Raw genomic sequence first — 22843 nt, forward strand, 5'->3', positions numbered from 1 at the left:
AATCATGTAGCACTGGTGTGTCCTCCACGCTTGACCTTTCACCTACTTCTTGAAAGAATTGTGGACTTAAATTCAGCAAAGCTTCAGAATGTTTGCAATCATGAGAGCGTTCATGGAGTGTGTGGTTTGTGGTTTAGGAATCGGAATGTTGTATTGTTATTAATGAGTGAAAATAGTCAATCTGAAAGTTGTAACCTTAGTCATCTTAACTTGCATATGAGCTGCTTTCCTAAAAGCAGTAGGAAATAGTTTTAAATTGGGGTGTGGCTCCATTTGTGTTATACATACCTCGTCTTAGCGTGTCTGTAGCTTAGTAGAACGACTGGGCTTTCAGAAACACTGTCTTAATTGTGATTTTCATTTTCTTTCCCCCTCTAGGTTTTTGATGTGAGACTAAACGGGCAGCACGTTGTAGTGAAAGATTTGGACATATTTGAAAAAGTGGGACATAGCACAGCACACGATGAACTGGTGCCTTTCACCATTAGGAAAGGCAAGCTCAGCGTTCAAGGAGAAGTGTCCACATTCAATGGGAAACTACTTGTAGAATTTGTCAAGGTAAAGAAACATTCTAATAATTGAACATTTTTTTCCCCCAGTTAGCTGAACTATATTTTATGGTATCTTGGGCTAACCAATCTTAAAAATTAATATTTAATTCAGTACTAATTTGAGGATTAGTGCTGTCATAGGTTTTTTGTGTGAACTGCTTTGATATGTACAGTAAAACCTCAAAGACCACATCTGAATCAATATTAGGCTCGTAGATCTTGATGTTCTGTTTTATGACATAAGGCAACACTGATAAGAACAGCCTTTTTCACAGCTCCAGGCCCCAAGTTTCTTAAGAAAAGCAGTCGTTTAGAAATAAGTACAAATGGGCCAGCTTTGCGTGGACTTGACACAGCATATTGTCAAAGCTCGAAGCAGGATTGACTGAAAGCTTGTTCTTGGATATCCTTGCTGTATCGATGCTGATGAGAGTTTGGGATCGTGGCATGTTTTTTGACTGGGGTTGCGGAGACTTTACTTTGCATTTAACTGCTGTACCTGTGCTGAGATTACTTGAAACCGGCACAGAATTGTGAAGGAAAAAGCTTTCAGTTCCCAACATCCATCTCTCATTTGGATAAACACAGTTTTCCGCCACCTACAGAATTGATCTATAGTTCTGGTGTTACTCTATTTCAAGTGAATAAATTAGTAATTTGGTGTCACTGGTGCCGTCCTACCTACATGGTTCAATCCAGTTTTTGTCATTATCAACTGTAAGAAATGATGCTGTTGACTGTGTAGCACTCCCTCGATACTGCGATAGATTATGGGCTCAAGTCCTTGACTGGGGCTTCAAACCATCACCCTTGGCTTTGAGGCAGGTATACTTTCAACTTGAGATGGAGGGTGAAGAACTGTCTCCATTCTCTTCCTATCCCCATGTCTGTTAACGGCCCTGACATATTCTTGGGCATAAGTACATAAGTGCCAGCAGCTTTTTAGTACTACCTATAAGTATCGACTTGTTTGAGATCAGGCCAAAGTATCAGAAACTCATTGAATGATGTAGAACAGCAAAGCCAAGGCCAATTCTGATCTTGCCAAGAATTCACAAGTTCAGTTTTCAGCAGGTGACGGCCACATTATGATCAGAATAACCTTGAAGTCGTGGAACACGGTTGACTGTTGCATTTGCTTAGCAGACTTACTACTAGACTGTTACTTTTAAGGCCAAAGATAAAGTGGCTAAATTTGTAAATAATTGATTACCAAAATTTCACAGTCTTGTGACAGTATTGAACTGTTTACTCCTGCAGACTTTGTAACTTACTTATCTTCCTATGCTGGTGGAAGTATGAATACATAGTATATTTGTATAGTGTGAGATAAAGTACCGTTATCACTAAAATTCAAAGACCCATAGCTTTCCTTCCAGAGCTACATATTGAATATCTTTACTAATGCTTTCATCCTGCCAGATCTGGTAGGACACGAGTCGGCCACAAAAGCCATTACACTTTTGTGAGTCACCACGTGGACTACAGCACTTCCAGAAGACAGCTCACCACCACCTTCTTGAGGACAATTAGGAGATGGGGCAATAAATGCTGGCCCAGCCAGTGACACCCACATCCTATCATTAAATAAAGAAAATAAGTGGCTGGCTTCACTAAAACAAGAGATTAGTTTCTGAGCTGTTCTTGTTGGAGTGGGATCTATTGTCTTTAATACAATTGTGTATGTAATGTTCTCACAGATTGTGGAATGTCTTCATAATTATTTAGAAGAGGTTGAAGATCACAAATGAAACTTAAGATGAAATTCTCTATATAAAAGAGTTTTAAACAGCTGCTTCTCAGTTTTTCGTTCCCACTGCCTGTGTTGGATTGTATAGCTGTGTGCCATCACTTACCATGAAAAAGAGTATTGGGCATCAAAGCCCCTAACTGCTCTACTATCCCTGATTTTGGCCAATTTTCTCCCGTTATCTCTTGTTTTGAGTGGGATTAGCCTTTGGCTGAGCTGCAATTTACCCATGCCGATTGCCTCCTAGCACCTCAATATATTTTGTAATTTTTCATGTGTGAACCGTGAAGGTAAATGTCAGTGGACTATTTAGTTTTAGAGAGAAACATCAAGCCAAAACCTGCGCCAATTCCAGTGTCTGTGTGCAGCTTTAGGATCTGGGTGATCCCTGCTAAAAGCTAGAGGGCCAAAGCCCTCTGTTGCTATCTAAAAGGTTATTGCTGATGTTAGTGCAGAATAGGAATAGTGTGATGGGACCTTTTTTCTTTCCTGTGTGGCTCAGCTGAACCATCAGCAGCCCAAAATAAATCTTGTTAAGTTTAACTGTTTTGGGGTGGATAACATTTAATAGTTTGCGATTCAAATTCATCACTCAATGCAGCGCTGGAAGTTACCAGAACAGAGATTTTGTTTTCAGTATCCCCAGGTCATGGTGCAACACAAGTTAACCTATGGTGTTATGATAATTATGGTATCTCAAATCCTAATACATGGTGTAGCTGTTAATGGCAAAGGAAGAAAAATAACATTTAAAGTTTGTTAGCGTCACAAGTAGACTTACATTAACACTGCAGTGAAGTTACTGTGAAAATCCCATTTAGAGATAGAAGTTTAAACTCTCATTTCTCCCGAAGGAACTTGCAGAAGCAAACCTCAAGCCCTGTCCCCAGAAAATGTTTTCAATATTGCAGCGTCAAATTAATGCTGTGCATTGATTGTGCTTTGATTATAGCTGGCACAGTGGTTAGCGCTGCTGCCTCTCAGCACCAGGGACTTGGGTTCAATCCCCAGCCTGGTCACTGTCTGTGTGGAGTTTGCACATTCTCTCTGTCTGCGTGGGTTTCCTCTGGGCGCTCTGGTTTTCTCCCACATTCCAAAGATGTGCGGTTTAGGTGGATTGGCTATGCTAAATTGCCACTTCGTGTCAGGGGGATTACATAGGGTAGATGGATGGGTTTATGGAGTTAGGGCTGGGTGGGTTTGGGGTCAGTACAGACTCGATGGGCTAAATGGCCTCTTTCCGCACTGTAGGGATTCTATGATAACCATTATGGTTTGGAATTGAATTAAGAAAACTGGATATATTGAGCCCACCAGAGTTTGGTGAAGACGCTGAAATAAGTAATTAACAATTCTGTTTTGATGGTTCTACCTTTCAGGGTTATTATGACAATCCTAAAGTCTGTGCCATATGCATCATAAAGGGAACAGTAGAAGGTAAGTTAAAGAACTTTGTCAGATGTTTTTGTTTTTTTTACCAATATATCTGACATGTTCCTAAATGTTAATTAGACAGGCATTAGATACCTTGAGAACCCCTCTTAATTTTAGTGTAATTTTGCAATTGAATTAGGATGTTGAATTGATGACTTAGGATGTGAGTTGATTGATTTTGTTGCCCGGTTTTATAGGTTTTACCTTGGTTGCACTCTTAGACGCACAATCCAAATCTGAAATAGAAATAAAATCAAGTGCAAAGTAACACAGAATTTGTGGATGGCACATTGGTGCTTTAATGAAGCGATGGGTGTAAAGAGTAATTCAGATTGGCAGCTATTTTAAGGGAGCTTTCCTTGGCTTAAGTTAAATCTCAATTGAATTCACAAACATGTGGACAAAGGGCTGAAGGGAGATTGTATCATTTATGCTTCAATTCCTCAAATCTTGATATCAGCACTTGCCACTTTAAAAAAAATATAGTAAATCAACAGGGTGAAGGATATTAAAAGGTGGGAAGGGACGATTGTAATGTTTATAACTGATAGTGAGACCCCAGTCTAAGTGCAGGCAAATTTCCAAAAAAATCTTTCATCTAAAAATAAGAGATTTCATGCTGGGGAATTAAAATTATCTGCTAAATTTTCCTTCATCACAAAATAGATGGTGTTGGAAGTAAAGTTCCCTATATTTTGTCTGAGCATTTTGCCTCAACTCCTAACCATGCTTCTATATTTCTCCTTCTCTCAATTGAATCTGAGGAGAAGTGGGAATTTACACCATACACTCCATAGCAACTGTCTATATTGCTTTGATTTACATTTTCATGGCTATTTTCTTCCCTCTTAGGCCTCCTATATCCTTGCCATAGTGCAGTTCTACAGGTGCGAGCAACCCTGTGCTGCTACCTTCATGCCAGCATCCTATTCAACTGGATTGGGCAGGAGACGGTGGGGGTGAAATTTCAAATTTCCAATGTCTATTGGTTTTTCATTCTTTGAAATGAAGAGGAAATTATGATAGTAAAACAAATTAAAAGAGTTAGTTTATGGACCAAACTATATGCAGTTTGTTGGGAGAAGGTGGAATAGTCAAATCCTGAAGGCATAAACTAAATCATGAGTTGTCCCCTTTTTGTGCACTGATTATTGTTGCTGCAGTGTTATAAGTTCATTAGATATAGGAGCAGAATTAGGCCATTCAGCCCCTTGAGTCCGCTCCGCCATTTGATTATGGCTGATATGCTCATCATCCCTATTTTCCTGCCTTCTCCTCAAACCTTTCAACCCATTACTGATTAAAAATTTGTCTGAACTCCTCAAATTTATTTGCTGTCCCAGCATCCACTGTACTTTGGGGTAGTGAATTCCAAAGATTAAAAACCCTTTTGCAAGAAAGTTTCCTCAACTCTGTTTTAATTTTGTATCCCTTTATCCCAAGACAATGACCTCTCGTCCAAGAATGCTCCACGGAGAGTATAGGCCTAAACTGTTCAATCTCTCTTCATACGACAAATCCCTCATCTCTGGAATCAATTTAGTGAACCTCCACTGCCATTACATCTTTTCTCAAATAAGGGAACTAAAACTGTGCACAATACTCCAGGTGTGGCCTCACCGATGCATTGTATTGTTGCGACAAATACTTCCTTACCTTTTATCTTCTATCCCTTCAGCTATAAATGTCAACATTGCATTATTATCTGCTGTACCTTCATGCTAATTTTCTGTGACTTATGAATGGGGATATGTACGAGGACCCTTTTATAGAAAGGATATTATTAAACTAGAAAGTGTGCTGAAAAGATTTACTAGGATGCTACTGAGTTATAAGAGGAGGCTGGATATACTGGGACTTTTTTCTCTGGAGTGTAGAAAGCTGAGGGGTGATCTTCTAGAGGTCTATAAAATGAGGGTTATAGATCAGCTGGATAGTCAATATCTTTTCCCAAAGGTAGGGGAGTCTAAAACTAGAGGGCATAGGTTTAAGGTGAAAGGGGAGAGATACAAAAGTGTCCAGAGGGGCAACTTTTTCAGAGTGGTGAGTGTCTGGAGCAAGCTGCCAAAGGTGGTAGTAGAGGTGGGTACAATTTTGTTTTTTTAAAAAGCATTTAGACAGTTACATGGGTAAAATGGGTATAGAGCGATATGGGCCAAATGTGGGCAATTGGGATGAGCTTAGGGGGTTTTAAAAAAAAAGGTGGTATGGACGAGTTGGGCTGAAGGGCCTGTTTCCAGGTTGTAAACCTCTGACACCGAGATCCCTCTGCACTAAAGCACCCTAAAGTCTTTCCCCATTTAGGTAATAAGTCGTCTTCCCATTTCTCCGACCAAAATGCTTGACCTCTTACTCATCCACATTAAACTCAATCTGCCACATTTTGGCCCATTCTCCGAATCTACCTCTCTCCATTTGTAAGGTTCTTATTTGCTCATTGCAGCTTACTGCCCCGCCTAAATTTGACTATAGAACCTTCTATCCTTGTATCTATGTTGTTAATATAGATTGTAAATAACTGGGGTCTGTTGCTTGCTGCACAGTCTGTTTTAACCCTTATACAGTGGACAAATAACTTCGAGTAGATGCCTTATTAGTACAACCAATATTTATTTAAATCCACACAATCAATAATCACCCACCCGACCAACAATAAGTTATCTTACAGGAAAATACTAAAGTTCAAGTCCAGTACAAGACCTTGACTTGACTTTGCATGACTGGCAAGTACCCAAGCAGATATTGGCCTTTATCTGTGCGCTTGTCTCTGTAATCCTCTGCGTAGTCTGGTCTGGCACTCTGGCTGTGGTCTTCCTTCCTTCTCAGGTGTGGAGGCTGTCCTCGTGCTGGTCTTCGCTGGCAATGCTCACCATTGTTGTAGCTCGTTTGTGGGATCAGAGAGAGGGAGATTCCTGGTTGCACAGCACCTTTTATACCGTGTTTGGTTTCACGCCCCCTTTTGGCCATTGCCAATCAATTGATCAGGACTTGATGCCCCGATCGATAAGAGTCCAATCAGGTGCTACCACACTGATCTCTGGGTATGTCCCCACCAGCTGGATCTTTTGGTGCTGGAGGCACATAAGCCACAAACCTCCACCCTAAATAGGGGTCCACGGTGCCCTCATGTCTGGTACACAACCCAGTGTGACCAGAAAGTCTCTTTCATCCTGGAGATGAAGCAAGCCAGTGTGACTATAAAGTCCCTTTCATCCTGGAGATGACCCATATCTTGTTTATTCACTCGTACGGTTGCAGCCTGTTTGTCTCTGTCTTTAAACGGCAGCCTGCCATTTTAGTTCTTCCCATTTGTCCCAGAGTGCTTTACGAAACGCCACTTTAGATGGCCCGTTTGGCCACAGGTCTAAAGGCACTCCACTAGTTACTTTTTGCCATCCAGAAAAAAACCCATAAATCTGCCTGAGAATGGGGCAAATGAAAACCTTGGAGTATTTGGAAATAAGATGAGAGCAAAATACTGCAGATGCTAGAACCTGAAACAAAAGTGCTGGAAAATCTCAACAGGTCTGACAGCATCTGTGGAGGGAGAATAGAGCCAACATTTCAAGTTTGAATGGATTCTAGCTGTATACATATTTAGAGTAATCCTTTTACACTTTAGTTAGATTTCTAAGTAGTTGCACTTCCAGAAACAGCCTAGACAGAGAGCCCCTGTATATTTATTCGGCATTTGGCACAGTTCCCATCGTTTCTCCGAGTAGTTTCTGATGGTGTAGACTTTTGGTAGAAGTCAGTTTGAATTTGAAAAATGATGTGTTGTGGCAGGGTGCAAGGTACAAAGAGAATAACGAATGGATACCAGAATCATTGATGACTCAGACTGTCCAGTTCATTTTTGTATCCAAAATTATGCATCAGCAAAGGATGCTGTAATAGTGTTTTAAGAGGTAACAATGAGTATCAGTGTTCTTTTTAAACCTTGTTAATATTCTAATTCAACACGGCCGTTAAAACGCACATACAATCGATTAGTAAAATGAAGAAGTTTGTATCTTATCAGGGTTCTTAAACGAACTTGTCAGTGAATATAGGTGCATAGATGGGAATGTCTTGATTTTTGCTGTTAATTTTGTGGGCAACAAGCAATTTTAACTAAAACTTAGAATGATGTAGAAATAATTATCATTTTATTCTCCTCTGAAGCGGTTAACTACAGCACCAAATACGCTTGTAGCCAGAACTTATTCCAAGAAGCTCATTGGCTTAGAAGAACTGGTGTTTTTTTTTATTCTCCTTTTTCCTCTGCTTCCTGAGCAGGGTGCTGAGGTCAGTTATTGATCCAATTAACTAAACTGAGTCCCTTGATACTATTCTGCAATGGATCTCTGATAGGCCTGGTTTTGATGTGGAGATGCTGGCATTGGACTGGGATAAACACTAAGAAGTCTCTGAACACCAGGCCTGGTTGGAATATAGCAGTTGAGATCAGAAGTAGGCCATTTGGCCCTTGGTGTTTACTCTGTCATTTGGCAAGATCATGGCTGATCTGGCTGTAACCTCAACTCCACTTTTCTTTCTGCACCTCCCTCCCTATAAACCCTTTATTCCCTGTCTAGCAAAAATCTATCTAACTTGCTGTTGAATATAGTGAATGACTCAGTCTCCACTACTCTGGGGAAGAGAATTCCGCATATTAACAACCACCTGCGACAAAAAAATTCTCACCTTTGAAAGGGAAAACTCAGATTCTTAAGCTGTGTTCTAGTCTCCCCAACAAAAGGAGACTTCCTTCTGCCCATCATATCCAATTCCCTCATGATTTTGTAGATTTCAATAAGATCATTTCTCATTCTTCTAAACTCCAACTGATGAACATTATTAATGTCCAATCATCCAAGATAGAAATGCTAATCAATATTTGTAGTTCTGGGAAGGATGAAATAAAAGCCAGTTGCACTGCTCTCTTTGGCTTAGCTAAGACCCACTCATTTGCCACAGACTAGAAATAGAATTTATGGCCTTATTCCACAGTAGGAATGTGTTTAACGACTTGGCCATGAATGAGTTCACAAATCCTTCTCAACTGTCTTTACTGTAATTTTTGTAATATTTTGAGTCCGAACCCAATTTTCATCTGGATAAGGCATGGAAAAGGCTTGCAAACATTGTTAAATTATGAAAGTGTCATGTCCAAACTTATTTATAGAATTAAACTGGTCAGCAGAATGAATCCCTGAAATAAAGTGACTCTCCACAGCCAACTTAGAGCAAATGAAGGCATAACCTGAGTTCTAAAAAGAAGCTGTCCCTTCTAATGGGCTGTAATTATTTCTTGTTGCAGTAGGTTATCGGGTAATAATTACTCTGATTACAGCAAAATGTCATTGCTGGCAATGCTGATCTCAAACGGTTAACATGTTAAGACCGTTACTCAGTAAGTAATAGATGTTCATTAACCCCTCGTGTGCACACTTGGGTAAATTAGTGACTTGTTTTCTCTTTTCCCATTGAAAATATCAAAATAGCAAAGAATTTTTAAAAAACTATCACTGAATGTACAAAGCTGAGTTGCCCAAGTGAGCTGTATTGAGGTTTAACTTTTTAACATTCAGAAAAGGGGGCCAAGGAATGGCAGGGTGGTGAGATTTCCTGCTTTCAGATGTGGTTGGAGGATGGACACTTCATCCTGCTTCCTGGTATTGGCAGATTTATATCTGCTTTCAGCACAGCTTGAGATAAGTATCTCTGTGAGGAAAATGACAAATCTGTCTTGTCTCTGAGAGAAATGCCTCTGTCTGTAGATGTACCAAGCAGCTCCAGTCTATGGAACTACATTGTCCTTGTCCATCATGGAACCTTTGCTGAGGAGATGAAAGTGGGCATTTTAAAATAAATTAAAATCCCAGTGGCCAAGTGCTTCCCTGCCTCTGAGATCACAAAGATATAGGAAAATTGTGCCAGGTTTCCATAATGGAAGCCAGCAATTATTTCTAGGCTCATACATGCTCCAGTGAACATACCCTGTGCTATGTAATCATTCTCCCTGAACTAAACTCGGTGATGTAGAACTTGAGTTTTTCTTATTCAATATCATTTGTACACTGCTCTAAACTGTCAGACTGCTTTCAAATTACTTTTTTGAACTTTCTAAATTATCTTGTCCAAGAAAACCTTGGATTCTGTATACTTGGTGTAAAATAAGTTGCACGAACCAAGCTCTCATAGAATCAGACAAACTTACAGCATAGAACTTGTAAATTTCTGATGCTTATATTGATTTGAAAATTCACCATAAAGTCATATCCACTCAAAACTATTATTTGTCTTTTATCCATAGTCTGACACCTGAAGGGTTTAGCCATAAAAATCATGATACAAAGGTTGTAAATCTTTGAAATACCTTTTATCTCCAAACTTTGCATGGATATATGACTAACTAGGAAAGACTTGCTACAATTGTATTGGTGAGACCACAGCTATGGTATAGTGTACAGTTTTGGTCACCTCAAGGAGGGACATAGTTGCATTGGATGCAGTTCAGAGAAAGGTCACTAAGCTAGTTCCTGAGATGAAGAGTTTGTCTTATGAGGAAAAACTTTGCAGGTTGATATTCATTTGAGTTGAGAAGAATAAAATCTGAAATATATTCTGAGGACACTTAAGGTAGATGCTGAGACGATGCCTCCCCTTGTGAGGGACACAAAACAAGGAACACAGTTACAAAAAGAAGCCTCCCATTTAATATGGAGATGAGAAATCTCTTCCCAGAGCTTTGTATAGCCTTTGTAATTCTCTTCCCCAGTAAGTAGTGGAGGCTGGGTCATTGAACAGGTTCAAGACTGAGTTAGACAGATGTTTGGTCAACAAAGGAATCGAGGGTTATGAAGGACAGGCAGGGAAGTGGAGGTAGTCACAATCAGATCAGCCACAATATTGAATGATGGAGCAGGCTCGAAGTGAAAAATGGCCTGCTATTCCTCGTTTCTTACACTGGGTATTCCAGGAAAAGGTAAAATCCTCAACACAACATTGTTCAGGCCCTTTCAACCTAAAATAAAGCTATTGCAGTTCATCTGCTCTTCCTTGTCCTCTCCTGTTTGCTATATTCAGAGACCTGGCTAATATATTTCAAGAGTGAAGTGTTTTTTTAAAGTGCACTTTTTATTTTTGTCATTTATTTAAGTTAGACATTCACACTTTGCTAAGGATGGGGAACAGCTTTTCAATATTGAACTAGCGGCAGGGAAAAGGAATGGACAGGCTGAACTTGACTATTAAATAGGCCCTCCTATTGGGCTGGTTATTAATAGAAATCAAGTCTATGCACTCTTGTATCTTACCTTTCCTAATAATGGCAATTATTCTTTTGGAAAGATGGAACAGTGTAAATGAGAATTGTGCATATCAAATTTTCAAATTGTCTTTCAATTTTTAACAATAGTTGACTTTTACTTAATTTATAGATGTTCCTAAACTCCTGCCTCATCCTGGCCTAGAAAAAAAGGAAGAGGAGGAAGAAGAGGAAGATTATGAAGAGGGTAATGAGAAGAAGACGTTAAGCAAAAAGAAGGTGAAGTCGGGACCTCGAACTCCAGACCCATACGCCTCAGACAACAGCAGCCTAATGTTTCCCATTTTAGTTGCCTTTGGGGTCTTCATTCCCACCTTGTTTTGTCTCTGTCGATTATGAGAGATACACTTCGCATGTACAGTGGTGCTTGTGGGTGAAAGGAGCTTTGTCACAGCGTGGGGGCAGTCTGTTTAAAGCAGTTTGTTTCTGTTCCCTCCATTTTCAGAAATGAAGAGGGAAAGGAAGAGAAATGGTTCGTATCGGCGTTTGAAGGCTTGAATTGCAATAAGTTTTTTGTTGATAGATACTTGTACCCTTTTTTTTTGTTTTTAAAAACTCCTGCAATAATTCTGAAGCATAAATTTGAAAGCCCGAAATAGCTGATTGCCAGAAGCCAGGTGGCTGGAACAAAGCTGTTTCTGTTGCCTTTTAGCCAAGGTTAAGGCATGATTTAAAGGACTTGCTGATTAGACTGGGGAAAAATGTACTAATTGTCTGAATGTAAAGTCTATACATCAAGTATATGAACTATTTACCATTAGCAGTTTAAGGAAACCCACAAGTCCACTGGTAAAACTTGAATGGAGAGTTTTAAATGAAAAAGGTACTTTAGGCAAATTAATAGTGATTGACGAGTCTGTATTTTTGTTTTGAATCATTCCACCCCCTCCTTTGCTGTACCATGTCTATCTACACCTGGGCATTGGCATGAAGGATTGTTTTTCTTGAATAATGGACTGTCAGTGTATTTAAAACAATCAGACTTGAGCTGGAATGTCAGCTGCTTGAGAGTGGGATGTGTACAAGATTTTGAAAAGTTGTGAAAAAGACAAATTTCATTTCACAGGCATCTGGTGGTTTGGTAGAGTGCTCAAAGATAAATCCCCAGTGACTTAAAGGAATGGTTATTCCTTTAGTTGGCCTACTTTACTGGGCTATAATAGCAAATTCTCTTAATTTCTAAAATATAAACAGAATATATAGCAATTCTGTCAGCGCCTAAAAAGAGGAAATGTTTTACGTTTAGATACTTTGTCAATTGAAACATTAACCCATCTTCTCTTTTAAGTACTGATGGGCTGCTTGTGTATTTTCAGCATCTTCTGCTTTTATTCCAGATTTTCAACATCTGTTTTAAAATATCCTCCTCGTTTGTTTTCATTCTCGGGTATTTGAAATGTATTGTGTGATAACAGCAGTAAAATTTGAATTTCCAAAACTCCCCATTAATTAATATACAAACAAAATACTGCAGGTGCTGGAAATCTGAGCCACAAGCAGAAAAGACAGGAAATACACAGAAGTTGGGCAGTATCTTGCCACCCAAACCCCCTCTTTTTCCCCTCTCTTGAGAAACCAAGTTAATGTTTTCCACTGACTTAATTAATGCATCTTTAACAAGACCCATGTGAATGAATGTGTATCAGTTATGATTACGTGACTGTACTGTGGTAATGTTGCCTAAAGCTTGCAGGAATGGTATGTGTTGTCTGCTGTCAGCCGCAATGAAAACTTGGATCTCTTATTGAAAAATGAGTGCATTCCCCCCCACCCCCAAAGTCGGATTGATATCTGCATCTAGCTTTTGCCCAGGTTCATTAATGGTGATTGCACAGGAGCAGTGAAGCTTCGTGTCAAACCAGAAATAAACACAACCACAGTGGGTTAATTCCCTCACTCCATTCAGTACTGAATGAGCTGTGCCAACTGGAGGTTGTGCTGAGTTGAAGTTTTTCAATTTGCCCTCAAAAGGGAGCACTGGTCGGGGGGAAGAATCATGTCAGATAATTCTTGGCGGCTGGCTGCAATGTTTAGTGCTTTGGTGGAAGGGATTTTGCCTGTGCTCTTCGCAAGAGATACCGAGGTTCAACGTGCCTGAAAATGGGAGATTATCTCCAGTTGTGGGTTTTTTAAACATTGTACCTTCCGCCCTCCTCTGGGGATAGGGGAATGGATGGATGATGTTCCTAGCCTCTTTACCACTCTCTGTATACTTCCATTTTGTTAAATGGGATTTTGCATTGTCCCATTATAAGGCCAAGGTACTACCTCTGCTGCCAAATCAGGCTTTGCCCCCGACACAAAGTGGCCACTTCAGATTTTTAGTCACTTTGGATTTTCGACAAATTGATTACTCATACCTATTGTAAAATCCTGTCTGAGCTGAAATTTGGAGCCTGTAACCAACAGAAACAACTTTGAGGAGTGAGTTTGGGGTTTTTAGCTCTTTCAGAAGTTACAGTTCAGCTGAAGCAGCAGAAAACGGGATGTTGCAAGTATTTGGCATTTCAAACTGGGTCCTGTGGTACCTACAGAACAGAGTCTTAGCACTTCCTTCCATCCCCCCACTATAAATCATTGATTGTGAAATATTTAAAATCAGTTTCGTATAAACATTCATTTTTTTCCAAGAAGGTTCCCACAAACAGAAGACACTTTTCTTGAAAATAATTCGGAGAAATTTCTTTTGAAGTGTGGGTGAAAGAAAATAATGTGTAATTCCTGAAAGAAAAACATTGTTCTCCACATGTGGTATAGGATGGAAGGAAAACTCCTTTAGCAGTTTTAATAATGGCTTATACGATGGAAAAAATTACTTTTTTTCCCCTAAATTATTTCAAGTATCATGCATAGCTTGAGCCTCTGTTTGCAAGCAGTCTTTAACTATTTCTTTTCAATAGAGAGAGAGGAGGGGGTGGGATGGCAGGGAGGGAGGAGAGGGAAAAACAAATGCTTGAAGTTTAGAGTTGCTTGTCCCAAAGACAAACTGCTGTTTAACTTTGGGGATCCAATAGATTAGATTTCTTTTCTGCTAACCTAAATCCTATAAGGTGTAGGTAGGATCTTTGCTTATGGTGTAATCTTGATTTTTTTTTTGTGTGTAACTTTTTTTTTGTAGCTTGGCTTTAATTTGGAGCTCTCAGGAACTTGGGTTGAGGGTATGTTTGTATTAATTTGCACTCTCTGGTGGTTTTAATCAGCAGTTTATAATGAAAAGGGGGAAGATGAAAGATATTTTTATGTCATGTGTATCCAGATGCGCGAAAGACTGCATTATGGACCCTGGATAACAGTACATATAACGTACTTAACCTGTCAAAGCAGGGTTTTCTGCTTGTGATCAGAAATATTTGTGTGCTGTGCACCAACTACAGTGTGCTTTAATTTCTTTCCGGGACTTTCCTTCCTTTTGTACTTTTTTTTTGATATTGTGTTTGTGCCAATGCAGCAGTGACCATATTGCCAATTTTACCAGACGAACTTACCTATTAACACAACCTACAATGGTGGGACGGATTATCCCAGGGAAGAAAGCTTGCCAGTAGGATTGGGAGAACTACCACCTTCATTCACCACCATCATGTCCACCCCCCCAATCCCCTAACCAGGCAGCATGACTTCAGTTGGCCAAGATCAATCTTGCTTGTTTTTAGAATATTTAATTTGGATAGGTCGGCTAGTTAAACCTTTTTTAAAATGTTTGTGGACTAGTAATTTAATGTTGAAAAAATTTGTTTTAAAGCTAAGCACATCTTCAGAATACTTATTATGGTAACTTAGTTGCACAAAAAAGCTTAAGAAATGGCACATTTTTTCCAAAAATTTTCTTTTGAAAACTTTCTTTTTCCCAACATTGAGTTCAGCTTCACCTTCATCAGGGTTCATCATCTCCTTGAATAGTTTTGATTGAGAAGGGGTGGGTGGTCATCCCAAAGTTGCAAGTCTCCCAGACCTGCTGGCAAGCCACACTTCTGTAAAATCAATCATGGAACTCTGAGATCCATGAATTTGTGCATAGTGTGGTGTCTGCGAATGGTTTATGCAATTATTGCACAGAAAACACATTGTATTGAGCCCACCTGCTTAGAGCAACTGTTATCGAATGTCTGGAAATCTCCACATTCACCAAATAGCAACAAACTCTGCTCTGTTGCCGTTACTTTTTCTGCAGTTTGGAAATAAAACTTCATTGAAAGCTGTTTCATTACCCACCCCCTTTTTGTGATATGCCTTCTATTGGAAATTAAGTGCTTATCTTGGTGATTCATAAAGTTTATTTAACTTCACATTCATTGAAAGCTGCTGATTTGCATGCATCTCCTTGGGGTAAGTTGGACAAAAGGACAATTTGGCTCGTTTCGTGAATTTGGCTCCAGGTATATTGAGGTAAAGTCTGCTGCTTTTCTAGATTGGCAATTGCAATGCAACCAGAAATCTTCGGAGTTGATCAACAATACAATTTTGAAACGAGCAAGTGAAATAAATTGAAGCAAGAACTGCACACAACAGCCTTTGAAAAATGGAATGTTTGGCAATTCCTCTCGCATAGAATTCCAGGAGCTGTCTGTGCTTGTCAAGGATGCAGATCCTGTTGTCTGTGTTAATGCTATCTGCAGTATGTGGCTGAGTGTCAGACCTTACCTCAGCAGTGTACCAACATTGTGATTTCAAGGCTTTAACCTTGTTTTTGGAATTGATTTTTCACATTTACTACTGAAGTCAGACATAGGAACATGAGCAGGCCTTTCAGCCCCTTGAACCTGTTTTGGCATTCAATTTGAATTGACTGATTTTAACTGCTTTTTCCCTGTCCCTTGACACCTTTACTTAACAAAAACCTATTGATCCCTGTTCTGGAAGCCTAAACTGACTGCCAGGTTTCCTGAACTCCAGATTTTCACTAGCCCTTGTGTTCAAAAAGTGATTCCAAATTTTGAGATGGCTTGGTTGTATGGAATAATGTTTCAATGTGTGCAGTAATGTGTTGCTTATATGTTCAACATATATTTCAGTCAATTGGCAACTTTGCAAAGTATTATCTTTTGCGGCTCAAAACCAGTCGAACCCAGACTTGGATTGAACTCTTACCAATTGTTAGTATGTTATGATGCATTGTTAGATTGCTTGCAACTCTTCCAGTTATAATATTGTGCCCTGATGCCAAGAGGGTGTCTGATCTGTCTGTCTGTCACACATGACAAGGAATACCGACGAAGTTTGTTCAGAATTAAATTTGCAAAACAAAAAGCTTTCTACGTTTGTATCCAGTTGAGCAGTGTTTTCTGCCTGCTCTTTGCCAAGGGCGTTGGATGATTCATGCAGATGAATAGTTCTGGTGTTGGCAGTTCCCTGCTGCCTGCCTCAAGTGGCCATAGTTTTGATGCAAACTTTAATGTTGATTGGCATCAGGCACTTTGACCCTGGGGAGAATTGGGTGTTGCAGACAAAATACCAATCCTAGTCACCTTATGAACTTTAACACAGAAGCCATGGGGATCACTAGCAGGGTTGAGGATTGCGGTTGACTTTTTCTGTTCTGGTCTCTGTGGCTCAGGTCTGCTACCGCTGTTTACAGCATCGACTTGGAATCAAAGCTGACACTTGGCTCTGAAATGCAACATGTGGTGGATTAACTTGGAGATCCGCTGAGTAGGATTTTAATTCCTATCCTGAGCAAAAACGTGTCACTTTCACCATGTGGCTAACAGTAAGGAGCCCTACTGCAAGGACTGTATCTTTCTCTGGTGTACTTTTGCAACATGTGTTTCTGGCTGGATTTACATGTTGGCTTTATTGACAACTCAGAACTTCAAACATTAAACTTCCACAGGCTTTGGCACTTTTTTTTAACATCACAAAGTTATTGTATTTTGACATTGACACTGATAGTTTAAATCAGTTTTTGCTATCTGATACAGTAAGTACTTGTGGCTTTAAAAGGACTAGATCTGTTGGCAGTGGTTCCAATTCAAGTATACAAATGGAAACTCTGGAATCCCATTCCTGCTCTGCCATGTGGGCTGCCAATAGATTGTTTTGCCTTTTGTCTCACCTTCCTCTGTTACCTCTGTAGACCTGCTTCCCACTTCAAATGCAGTAAATAAAGAGCATTAGTTACAAGAAGAAACTTGAAGAGCGGTATCTGAAAAATGCCGCTTTTCAAAAGAAAATCACTTCCATTTAAATTATGTAGGATGACAAAGAAGCATGAACAAACTAGTGGAAGTGGAATTTGAATCAGACAGGAAGTTCTGTACACCACTAATGACCAATGCATCAGGATTCCCAGATAAAGTAACGATGAAAGTCCAAGAGGAATTTTATCAATTGGATGCTGCAAAGAGGAGACTTGAGTGTCTTTATGGATGATTGAACTAAGGCAGGTCAAATGATCTCCTTGTCTGTAATTATCCCGTTATTTCAGTTAAAAGTTCATTGGACAGTTAATAATTCAGCAGGACTGTACAAAGCATAAGCCCACAACGCAACACTACCCTTATATTGCTTGTGTGTTAACTACAGGCCATAAAAGTGGCTATGATTCTTAATTATCCTGGGGGTATGAGCATTGTTGCCATAGCCAGCATTTATTGCCCAAACCTAGTTGCTATTGAGAAGCTGAGGGTGAGCTACTTGCTTGAATAGCTGAACTTAATGTGGTATTCCATGGTGCTGTTGTGTATGAAACTTGAGGATGAAGACAAAAGGGTGTACTGCCAACAAGCAGGAATCATAGGAATTCTATGGAAGCAGACTCCTTTGCTCTCAATTGTTTGAAGCTTTTTGAGTATATTACCTACATCCATCCAGGCATATGGAGAATAACTTCAATTCCTGACTTGTGCCTCCTAGGTGGCCAAGAGGTGGTGGGCATGAAGGAAAACAAAATGTCACAGCATACCTCAGTGGATTGCTCTTCTGAGGTGGGACATAAGAACTATTTGGGATAAGTGGAGAGTCTTTTCCTATTGACTTCATTGCACCAAACCTGGGTGTTTGATAGCAGCGTTTGGATCTGAATGCCTGGAATCCACAAAAATTTGACTTGTCTGGTGCTAACTTCTGGATGAGTGTAGTTACTTTCACTAAAGTTATTAGACTACTTCTGGGTTAAAAGCGGAGAGAAGGGTATATATCACCACCAGCACAGAACCCAACAGAAATATTGTTTTTGTGAGATTGGGAGAACTCTGGGGATGTTTTCAAAGCTGGAGAAAAGAATTTCAATATGGGTACAACCTGAAACTTTTTTAGGAAGAGGAAAAAGGACAAAGTAACCTGTTCCCTTTTCTCTGATCAACTGTTTACTGATCATTTTTGCCTCTTCCAGAAGTTGCATGGCTGGATTGGAGATGGGTTTGGTCACGATGCTCTAATTGTAATATATGGCAGCCTTGATGGAACAGCTGATCGCTTCTCCATTCTATGTGCTTGTGTCATCCGTGAATACTTTCCCTCTCCAGAAATGCATCAGATTGAACTCAGATACTGTGCTTCAATAACTTTTTCTGGTGATATTCCACAGCTCTTATTAGTTTGATGCATGTTTCACAAGTGTTGCAGCCTAACTCATGGCAAACGTGAAATGGAGCTGTTTTTGATTTGAGCACAGCAGTAACTTAATCTGTGCCTGGAAGGAGAAACAGCACAGTGAAGGAGAGTGCTACTTGTGTGGTTAACCTCTGTGGGAATATGTTTTCTGGATGTAAGCATGATAACTAGACCCAAGGGAAGTGGGATATTCTGACCTTTTGAACAAGGAAAGAGAAGCTCCAGAGCAGTCAGACCTAATTTTCAGTTCTTGATAGCATCACATGATACTGTGGTATCACTTCACAGCATGGCAGGAGATTATTCAGCCCATCAGGTCTGAGCCAGTTGATGTGAATTATACCAGGGAAGTGAGCATCTTGTGAGAATAATAAAAGGTTTGCCCTCCAATTGTGCAAAGGAAGTACCACTGAAGAATCCACACCATCCTCAGCAATCTTTGTGCTGCTCTGATTCTGGCCTGCGACACTTCCCAACATTAATAATTTCAGTATTGACAGTCATGCCTTTGGCTGCCTCAGCCTTAAGCACTGCAATTCCGTCCCCAAATCTCTGCACCTGTACATGCCCCCCTTTAAGACAGCCCTTAAAACCTACCTCTTTGACCAAGCTTTAGTGATGTGCCCTAATAATTATTGTTCGACAGTGCCCCTGTGAAGGGCCTTGGGATGCTGTACTCCTTTTGAAGGCAATATAAATGCACGTTGATTTTATATTTGCTGTGAATGACCTCCATGGTCAGCCCATCAGGAGGTGAGTTTACCATCACGTTCATTAAACTTTCCTGAGAATAAGACATGACACCTGTGACAAGACAGAAGCTAAACAATGAGTACATTCAACATCGAAGGCCCTTAACTGCAACAGAGCAAACTGCTGAGCTTGGAGGCTTCCAATATCTGTACGTGTTGGATAAAGAGGTCAGATAAATGCAGCTTTATAATCACTACAGTATTTGAAATTCGTATGTAGAGTAGAACAAAATATAAAGCTAAATAAGTTTGATTGCATATGCTTCTCTGACCTATCAAGTTTCAATGTACCATAACATTCACCTGAGCGTTCCTCTCAATAGTGCTCTAACTGGATGTTGCCCATTTCTGTCCTTGTTTCAGTCCATTTGCTGCTGTGACACCAATTGGTGGTTTTGTTACTTATCCAGACCCATCCCTTCCAATGCTGTCCTGCCCCAATGCCTCCAGCCTCCCATCTTCCATCCTCTATAAGCCTCAACTCATCCAAAATGTTGCTGCTTGCATCCCAACTGGTACCAAGTCCTGTTCACTCATCACCCTTGTGCTGACCAATGCCTCCATTTTATAATTCTATGGTCTCGCCCTACTTTTTTCTGTAATCTTTTCAACCCTAAGAGCCCTCCTGTATCTGTGACCCCTGGAGCATCAATCCCTTTGCACTATCACTAATGACAGAGCTTTCTGCTCCATTAAGCTTGGAATCCCCCCTCTAAATGTCTCTGCCATACCTCATTTAAGACGTCTACCTAATTTGACCAACTATTTGGCCACCTATCTTGAAGTCTTTGGGAGTTTGAAAACATGTGAAACGAAATAAATGAAAGTTTAAATAAAATGCGAAAATACTATGAATGCTGAAAATTTGAAATAAAATGCATGAAATGCTACAACATAGCAAACCAGACAGCATTTGTCCGAGACACAGTTAACCTTTTATCATGTTCAAATGAATCTAGTTTTAACCTTGTGTGTAATGTAAAAACAAAGTAGCCAAAAATATGTGGCATAGGAAAATATGCTTATTTATCTCTCTCTCTCTCTCTCCTCACTCACACACTCTCTCTCCCCTCACTCACACTCTCTCTCTCCCCTCACTCACACTCTCTCTCTCCCCTCACTCACACTCTCTCTCTCTCCCCTCACTCACACTCTCTCTCTCTCTCCCCTCACTCACACTCTCTCTCTCTCCCCTCACTCACACTCTCTCTCTCTCCCCTCACTCACACTCTCTCTCTCTCCCCTCACTCACACTCACTCTCTCTCCCCTCACTCACACTCTCTCTCTCTCCCCTCACTCACACTCTCTCTCTCTCCCCTCACTCACACTCACTCTCTCTCCCCTCACTCACACTCACTCTCTCTCCCCTCACTCACACTCACTCTCTCTCCCCTCACTCACACTCACTCTCTCTCCCCTCACTCACACTCACTCTCTCTCCCCTCACTCACACTCACTCTCTCTCCCCTCACTCACACTCACTCTCTCTCCCCTCACTCACACTCACTCTCTCTCCCCTCACTCACACTCACTCTCTCTCCCCTCACTCACACTCACTCTCTCTCCCCTCACTCACACTCACTCTCTCTCCCCTCACTCACACTCACTCTCTCTCCCCTCACTCACACTCACTCTCTCTCCCCTCACTCACACTCACTCTCTCTCCCCTCACTCACACTCACTCTCTCTCCCCTCACTCACACTCACTCTCTCTCCCCTCACTCACACTCACTCTCTCTCTCTCTCTCTCTCTCTCCTCACACACCCTTCAAAACACTGCCACAGCACACAGGAATAGCAACAGAGTGCCATCACACCATTAAGCATGATGCTCTTAGATACTCGGCAGTCATGGCCATTTGTCAACTTTGCCATTGACCTGAAATGGTAACTTTTTTTCACTGAAGCTACCTGAACTGCTAAATGTTAGCAACATTTTGTTTTTGTTTTAAAAGCTGTCATGTCTTTTTTTTCTGTATCCACCAGTGGTGAATTCCGCAGTTCTGGCTGTCAATCCAAAATTCTGGAGATTGTTAAGCAGTGTGAGTATTGGGATCAGGATAAACCAAAGATGAGAATTCACACTACATCAATTAATATCAGATAATGGTTCATGGTTTAGGTATAATTCTTGGTGCAACTGGTCGAGGATTCCGAAGAAAAGTGGCTCTAAAGTGTTAACTTTTTTCCCCTCAGCTCAATACATTTCCAGCAGTTTCCCCTTCTGGTGTCAGCCTTGGCTCAGTGGATAGATCACCTTACTTCTGCATTGGGAAATTGTAGGTTCATGTCACCCTCTGGTAATATAACTCACTTTCTCAGCTGACACTTGCAATTTGAAATTGATGGAGTTCTGCACTGTCACAGGTACCATCTTTTGAACAGAGTTACATAATGGTTACAGCACAGAAGGAATTCGGTCCATCAAATCCCATGCCATCTCTCGACCAGTTTGGCTACTCTGTTTTTTTTTTAAATTCATTTGATGTGACATTGACATCACTGGCTGATCAGCATTTAATGCCCATTGCTAGTTGCCCTTGAAACTGAATAGCTTGCTAGACCATTTCCGAGTGCAGTTGAGAGTCAGCCAAGTTGCTGTGGCTCTGGAGTCATGTAGACCAGACCAGGTAAAGATGGCAGATCTCCTTCCCTATAGGCCATTAGTGAACCAGGTGGGTTTTTACAACGATAATGGTTTTATGTTAATTGGTAGATCCTTAATTCCAGATATTTTTTATTGAATTCAAACTCCTCCAACTGCTATGGTGGGATTCAAACCTGGGTCCCCAGAACATGAGCTGAGTTTTTGGATTAATAATCTAGCAATAATACCACTAGGCCATCATCTCCCTCTGTCCTTTTAATCACTGCCTATTTTTCCTTCAGGTCTATCTAATTCCTTTTTGATGGTCATGCTTGAATCCATCTCCACCACCCCTTAAAGCAGCATATTCCTGATCCCAGCTCACTTTGCAAAGATGGTTTTCTTTTGATACATTTGCAGTGATTATCAAAAGAATGTCTTCTGCTTCTCAGCCCTTCTATCTCATTAGTTTGTACATCTCAATCAAATCTCTACTTTCCATAAGGAACTTAACCTCAGCTTTTTCCAATCTATCTAACAGGTTACTTGGAAGCATTCTTGTAAATACTTTCTGCACACTGTCTGAAGCCTTTACATCCCTTCTGGAGTGCAGTGTCCAGAATTGGGTGCAATACTCCAGTTGGAGCTGAATCTTCAGTGTTTTGTAAATGTTCATTCATAATATCCTTACTGTATACTGCACCCCTAGCCATAAAGCCCAGGCCTCTTTGCCTTTTCTAACCATTGTCTCAAATCTTTCTGCCACTTAAGCTATTGGAATCGATTTATAGACCATGCTCCCAATCCTCCTCCTGCTGCCCTGTATGGCTGTAGACTTGGCTCTGGCTGCAGTTTCCAGGTGAGCCATCACCTTCACAAAGTCCTCCATATTCCTGTAACAAAAA

General features: G+C 40.5%; 1 protein-coding gene across 2 annotated transcripts in view; it reads left to right on the plus strand.

Moving 5' to 3' along the window:
* Positions 1 to 15246, plus strand: part of mlec (malectin) — a 50741-nt gene extending 35495 nt beyond the window's left edge. For both annotated transcript variants that reach the window (XM_080208448.1, XM_080208449.1), the window contains 3 exons: positions 379 to 558; positions 3681 to 3738; positions 11160 to 15246. In XM_080208448.1, coding sequence (XP_080064574.1) covers positions 379 to 558; positions 3681 to 3738; positions 11160 to 11386 — 465 coding nt within the window. In that variant the 3' untranslated portion in view covers positions 11387 to 15246. The remainder of the gene's footprint in view (positions 1 to 378; positions 559 to 3680; positions 3739 to 11159) is intronic.
* The last annotated feature ends 7597 nt before the right edge of the window (positions 15247 to 22843 follow it).

The sequence above is a fragment of the Carcharhinus amblyrhynchos genome, chromosome 20, assembly GCF_965287045.1.
Source record: "Carcharhinus amblyrhynchos chromosome 20, sCarAmb.v2.hapA, whole genome shotgun sequence".
Taxonomy (NCBI): Eukaryota; Metazoa; Chordata; class Chondrichthyes; order Carcharhiniformes; family Carcharhinidae; genus Carcharhinus; species Carcharhinus amblyrhynchos.